This window comes from Salvia hispanica, chromosome 6 (assembly GCF_029641045.1).
Source record: "Salvia hispanica isolate PSC_SH4W2 chromosome 6, Shi_PSC_v1, whole genome shotgun sequence".
Lineage (NCBI taxonomy): Eukaryota > Viridiplantae > Streptophyta > Magnoliopsida > Lamiales > Lamiaceae > Salvia > Salvia hispanica.
Window position 1 is genome coordinate 14659622 of NC_142697.1, and position 7322 is coordinate 14666943.

At 37.9% G+C, this 7322-nt stretch overlaps 1 protein-coding gene across 2 annotated transcripts; it reads right to left on the reverse strand.

The window, feature by feature from the left end:
* Nucleotides 1–1969: 1969 nt before the first annotated feature.
* On the reverse strand, nt 1970–7106 carry LOC125205355 (exportin-2-like). 2 transcript variants are annotated; one of them, XM_048104234.1, is made up of 3 exons: nt 6994–7106; nt 3905–6900; nt 1970–2375 (listed from the first exon to the last, which is right to left on the reverse strand). In XM_048104234.1, exon 2 carries the CDS (start codon nt 6840–6842, stop codon nt 3921–3923), a length of 2922 nt encoding a protein of 973 aa, XP_047960191.1. In that variant the 5' UTR covers nt 6843–6900; nt 6994–7106; the 3' UTR covers nt 1970–2375; nt 3905–3920. The 2 variants fall into 2 exon arrangements, with proteins under 2 accessions (XP_047960191.1, XP_047960190.1); XM_048104233.2 differs by lacking the exon at nt 6994–7106 and having other exon boundaries at nt 3905–6982.
* Nucleotides 7107–7322: the final 216 nt, after the last annotated feature.

The window sequence follows — 7322 nt, forward strand, 5'->3', positions numbered from 1 at the left end:
GATGATTTATGGGTACAAATTCTTCATCGAGCTGTCCAAAGAGAAGTTATAAAAAGATACTCCTTTTTTTTTTTTCTTAAGAGCAATGAGAAGTATTATAATTTTTAATATATATACTCCTATATTTATTTAAAAGAGGGCATAAAATTAGAAATTACATATAATAACATGTATGTTGCCAAAGAAAATGGTATTAACACATTTAAATTTTGAATCTGAAAAAATGAATTGCTGCGAGTGGTGCTAGATTGAGGTAAAACAAACTCATATATGTATGTTGCCATGCCATATACTACTCCCTCAGTCCTCGATTAAAAGTCACACTTTTCCATTTTGATTTGTCCTCAATTAAAAGTCACACTTCATTTTTACCATATATAGTTAGTAGGTCTCACATTCCACTAACTCAATTCACTCATATTTTATTATAAAACCAATATTAAAAAAATGGGTCCTACATTCTATAACTTTTTCAACCAACTTTTCTTTATATTTCTTAAAACTCGTGTCCGGTCAAAGTGTGACTCTTAATCGGGGACGGAGGGAGTATTATTTTGGAAAATATGACTAAATTTTCGTGATATAAATCCAACAACAGTTATTTGTTATTATCGAATCTAATTTTGAACTAAATCATACCTACTAAATAATCATATTCAATACTAATACGACTTGACTCGACTCAAATTCAATTTAAATAAATAAAAAAAAGTTAAACTTCCTTCCCCCACACTGCCTAGAATGCACTTACATCCCACCAACTCCATCCCTATTGGCCCAAGAAATTATTTGGAAGAAGCCTAAAAATGGAGAGTCTAGCTAGTCTTCACTTTGAAATATTTTTGCACAATTAATTGGCTACCTTATTAAGTGCTCTTATAGGCCGTGGGCCATCCATTTTGTCACTATATAGATTGTTAAATCAATATACTGAAAATAAACTGTAAAAAATACACAATCTCTTTCGCCAGTGTAGCATTTGTAAGAAAAAAATCTTTGTTTTCAAGATAGAATCGATTTTCAATAGTCCTTTGAAGTCGCATACAGGCACAATATATAAACATTTGATGACAAAAAATCAAATACAGTACTACTCAGTATATATGGAGTATTTATTTGAAAGGACTGGGCTGAAATTTAAAATGATTGTGAAAATGGGGCGCTTTTGGTGAGAGATAGAGAATCAAAGATGGTAGCACTAAAACATTTATTATGGTGACTCAATGGCAAGTGCTAGCAAGTGGGATTCCTTGAGTTCAATTTTAAATTATTCTTGTGGGGGATCAATTATTGATTGAGATTTAGGTCCTTGCGTCCGTACAATTTGACCAACTTTTTGTTAATATTGACACTTCCCTAACCATTGGATTTGCTCACCAATGGAGAATCTTCTTGATCCCCACTTAAGATGATACCTCAATTCGTTTTAACAAGTGGTTGTTATCAAAATCCAGTGCTTTACTTGTGAAAGATTGGTTACCCCCAATTACATTTCGAAATAGCGGATGCAATGTTTGAGCCTTGAGGTTGAGGTTATGTACAAAAATACCACCACTATTTAGGCTTTGGAAAGAGCCTAGATGCTAGAAAATTGTTTGTCACGCGCACTATAACATACTCTACTTCAAAATAGTTAAATTTGTAATGATCCACATGAATATGATAGTCTTTTCGGTTTGAAATATTGAAAGAAGGAAATGTATGTGTCATTTTTCACCTACTTTTAAAAGGTTTGGCTAAAATGTGTAACACAAACTAATAAAGACCTTATCATTAGTCTCCCTCAAAACACACACACACACACACACGCAGAGCTACCTCCAAATGTGATCATAGACGTTCTTGCATTGCCCACCATACCAATGAACATATCATATCAAATTCACAAAATGTATGAAGCCAAATGGAGATATATAATATATAATAGAACCCATTATCTTAAGAAAAATCCTACTCATGGATAGATTGATAGCACAACAGAAAATTAAAATTTCATCTCAAGAAATGATAGACACAAAATGACACATACAGCTTGATAACAAGCAAACTGTTAATAATTTTAGCCCTCAAAAAAAAAAGAAACTCGGTTTCCGTCTGTGTTGCTTCACATCACAGAACAGAAGAAAAAGTTCCATGCAGCTATGTAACTGTATGGCAAGGAAAATCGACAGTCTCCTTGAACCGAATTCATATGAAACAGGTGCTTGTTCACAGTCAATCCAAGGGGACTTAAATCTCATGAGCCTACACGAACAGAAAATTTTTGAGATGTACCGACTCATTTGACTGGATGCAAGAGCAGTGGATAGTGAAAAAACCGAGACCCACAACAACTAAGACCAGAAAACATCAATTTCCATCATCTGAACATGATCCTGGCAAAAAGAGTATATCAACAAGTTAGGAACGGAAATATGTAAGCTGGATGAGTAGTCCCATAACAAGAATGGCAGTAAGGAAACAACAGAACAAATGGGGTTATGTTTCGTACAAAATGAACAAAGAAGACATAATGTTGCAAGGACCATCAGAAACCAAATCACAGGAAAAGGTTAATTAAGTTTCAGTTACTTAAAAAAATTAATGTGCTTCTAAAAGTGATTTCATTCAGAGTAAGGGCAGATGTAAATTGTAAGGTGACACAGAAGAATTTTATTGTTACAAACTCTTCTACAAAAGCCTAGAAGTCTGTAAAGCATTGAAGGCGGTGGGATGAGATAATGACAATACAAAACATCCATGAATTTGTCTTGAGCCAAAATTAATACTATGGAGTTGCAGGCTACAAAGTCATGTGTGGAAAACCACTATGAGCTAGTAACTAGTCTTGTTGCCTGTTGGTTCGAGCTAAAGGGGAGTACACAAGCAACAATTAAGTTGAGAAACTCATCTGAATTATTTCTTAACAAGTTTTCCGTACGATCAGTCAAAATTTTCCTAAGTTCATCAAATAAACAATTCAAAATGCCTAACTGACAGTCACATTCTAGTTTATGTTATCACATACAAGCATTTGTCAAAAACATCACATAGGCAAGCAGGTGTTGATTTTAACCTAAATGGTGCATGACAAAAGAAATATTTAACATAGATTATAATTAAATATGTAACCCTAAGACATACAAGCAGGTTAACGATCAAACAATAACAGCCAACGATCAAACAATAAAGATCCAAAACATCTCCAAGACATGCAGATAATCCAGGCTCTAGCTCATACAAAAGTGCAGCTAATAAGAAATATATGCATATAGAAAGAGAATAAGTTCCCCCAAAAATGCTAGATGGCAGCATAGCATGTTATCTTTTTCATGGTTTGGCACAACCAACACCAGAAATTAATATCCTAACCAAATATCACTAAAATATCATTGTGACATGGTTGAATAAAATCAATCAATAAAATCAAAAACACCTTAAAGCAGCATGGGCAACAAGTGAGATCTCACAACTTAAAGACAACAAGGGCAACAAGTGTGATCTCACAAACAGAAATGCCACAACTATGCTAGCCACATAGATACTAAGTAATATGTATACATTGGCAGCATAACATGTAATGGTCTTCCAATCTCATTAGTTTTTTTAATCCCTTTTTCCATGGTTCAAGACATAGCGACACCCAAAAGCTCCTCTAAGACTGACTCCAATACACTTACAAGGGATAAAATGAAGTGGTCAAATAATTGGCTTCACTAGTTTCACGAGCTACCCACATTCTTTTGCACCCAAGGCATATTCCACTAGACTAAGAAAACAGTTCATAAATCACCTAGACTTTCTAAAATAAAAATCCTTACTTGACAACTTTAACTAAATGACATCTAAAATATAAAACAATCTACAAAGACCAAGAAGTCTCAACATGTAAAGGGAAAAGAGTGTTTCAAATGGTAAAACTTACACAAGGTATATTATCCTTAAACTATGGTGAGATTGTAGGAGCTGCAAAGTTGAAGTAAAGCAGCTTGATTAGCTGAATCAAGATTTCCTGCAATGATCTGAGGCAATGTTCCAGGGGAGCGAGCAGAAAAATTTGCCAAAGATGCAACCAAAAATTGCTTTGGATCTTTGATGTCTGGCAAAGGATCCTCATCTTTTCTCCCAGCATTGCGCAACTGGAAACGTGCAGCATTAGAACCAATAGTTTCACTAAAATCTAGTTCCTCAGGCTCCTCTTCCACTCTGTCCTCCTCGGGACGTGAAAGGAGAGTAACAATGCTGTCAAGCATTTTTCCCCAACGTTCTGAATGTGATGGTGACAGAGACTCGCATAAGATCCTAGTTGAAGCTACTGAAGTTAACTTCAGCTCCATTGAACCTGTGATTGACTTGAGGTCAGGTATCCAAACTTTCTCCAAAATTTGGAAGAAAACATCAGGCTGCACGGCATTCATCGAGCCAACAAGTTTCTCAGGACCATGCTTCACCAGAAAAATTGCCATGAATATAATAAGAGACTTGACCATCTTTATTGTTTTGTTGTTTTGCAGCCGCTGAAACAGGGTAAACCATATATGGCTAATGTAGGCAGAGACAACATCATAACCAAGATTTTCAATCACAGTATTGAGCACATAAAATCCTTGTTCAGCAGTACTCCGAGATGAAACTAAATTCTCAAATATTCCAAGGATATTGGATAGACGCCCCTGCTGATTTAGCTCATGTGGAGCCTTCCGGAGGAAAGCCTGGAGCAAGCGAACAAGAGAAGGTACATTTGCAGACTTTTTCCATGAATCTGGAAGAAGAAGTATTGCAAAAATGTCCATATAATTCGCTGGTAAAGGAGATCGGTTGAAGTCCACAAGCTGAGCTAATAGCTGGAACGCATAAGGGAAGAACTCAGTAATATCTCTGGATAAGATCACCTGTAGGATGGGCAGTAAGCTTGTTTCAAAAGCAGAAATTATAGATGGGTCTTGCTCACAAGCCCTCCTAATTAAAAGAGCCACCGAATCAAAAAGATGATGATTAAAGTCAGGGTTTTTTGGGTTTTCACAAACTCTCTTTAGAACAGTTGCCAGACCATTGATGCAAGGTAAAGCAACCTCATGTGAAATATTAGCAACTCCAAGAACCCTCACAATGCACCTCATCACATAATGGTTCTCCTCAGATTCTGGCTTTTGCAAGGCACCAAAAAGATTGGTCATTAATGCTAGCAGAAATGGGCTAATATCTTCAGCAGAATATCTAGCCCTCCCACCTTCATCCTTAACTAGCAGGAGTTTCTCAATGCAGCTGGCGGCATATGAATGAACCACATTTGACTCAGAGACCAGGAAGCGGACAACATCAGGAAGCAGTGAGACTGCAACAGCTTTTGGGATCTGGTTCCTGAACATAGTGAAGAATTTTAATGAACCAGCTTTCAACATCGGAAATCCATCAACATCTTGACTTCGCAGCTCTGGAACAATAACAGACCCAAAGAAGCTCTCAACATCAACAAGGTCGGTGGAAATCGAGGTGCCACTAGCTTTCTTTGTGGCAAGGGACACAACCAAATAAATAGCGCAATCTTTGTGCTTCCAGTTAACGGCCGGGTTCTGTGAAAATGAGGCTAGAAGACTCTGTATCTGAGCAGAAACCTTTTCAGCAACCCTCTCCTTATAGTTCAAAGCAATTCCCTTGAGGAGTTCACAAGCGATCCTCCTCCTAGTTTCCAAGTCACTGCCTTCCATATCTCTTCTGATGAACTCGATGTAATTCATCTCAAAAAGCTCCTCATCTTCATCCCTTAGCATCACATTAGGAATCACTATACTCTGACAAATCTGCTGCAAAATATCATCCCTTGCAAACAATGTATGATGAAAACTTGTACTCACCGTCGTCAAAAACTTAATTGCAGTCACAGTGAGACCCTCCCGACTAGAAGAATTCGAGGTGGCCACTAAGAGTCCCCACGCAGCCTCCACAAACCCAGCCAAATACCTCTGAAACGTCTCCTCATCTCTCTTCGTATACAGGCTAATATTCTCACAAACCACAGCTCTCAAGTCATCAACTACCGCAAGCCCTTCACTTCCACTATCTTCTAAAGCAGGATATTTCATTGTCAAATATTTATTAAACTCAACCATCCATTCATTCATATGATCCTCAAAAAACTCTGGTAAATCCATATAATTAAACGAATGAAAAATCCAACAACATAATGTCTGAGACTCTATATAACCCTTTAGAACAGAAGCATTTGCAGAGCCAGAAGCCACAGCATGGTCTAGGTACCTTGCAGTCCGCTGAAACACTTCCAACAGTGGGCGAGCAAAGTTATCAAGACAATACTTAAGATCGAGCAAGAGATCATTTGTCGTATACTCGTACCTAAACTTCTTCAGCAAAGAATCAACCGTAGCTAAAACTCCATTGACTGAAACATAATCATTTGCCTGACTCAATTCATCCAATGTCACAACTAATTCAGGCAACAAAGCACGCCATTGTTTTGGGAAATCATGGTTCCCAATCACAGTCAAAGCTTCACTAAGCTGAGCTTGAATTTTAGGCGTGGCAGTAACCATCAGCCTGACTATCAAACCTTTAATTTGGTCCTTCTCCGTGTCAGGCACGACAACCCGGTCAGGATCGTCGGGATTCTGCGCCCAGCGAGCTTTGAGGTGGTTCTTGAAGTTAACAGCAGCAGATTGGCGGATCTGCTCATCGACAGCTGGCTCCGCTACCAGCCGGAGAACCGCCAGCCCATAGTTAGCCCGATCGGCAGCCTCCGCCAGAGCAGCCTCCGCGTGGCGTCGGGGCTCTGGAAGCGGCGAGAGTGTGTTGATGAAACACTGGGACAGGAATTGTAGGGTTTCGGCGTTCCACTCCACTGCCATCTCACACTCAGTGCGTGGATTGAGGGCTAGGGTTTAAGCTTGGTTTTCAAAAGATATTCTAGAAAGCACGAGGCAAGAAGAGATATTCCTCAACACATATCATAATCAATACAGATTCTTATATCAAAGGTAATGTAGAGAGAGATAGTACCTGAGCTGAGAGTGATGATGAGAGAGACACAGCAGAAATGCAGAATCACACTACAATTTTCTGAATTTGAAATAGGGCAATCAAGAGAATAGGGAGGGATTTTAAAGAGCGTCATTACCATCATATATATATATATATATGGAAAACAAATCATTTATGTCGTGTCATTTTGTGGGCTATTTAAATATTGCTTGTTATTGAGCCCGTTTCGTGATCGGGGCATAGAGAACAATATTAGAAGCCCAATACATCATTATTTAGTTAGGCCCGTTTAACCAAGTTTTGTATTTGTCCCGATTGATGGCATTATCTTTTAAATTTCATGATTG

What these genes read in the sequence shown, in the direction of transcription:
- LOC125205355 (XM_048104234.1), bottom strand. Translation starts at nt 6,842, where the DNA reads ATGGCAGTGGAGTGGAACGCCGAAACCCTACAATTCCTGTCCCAGTGT.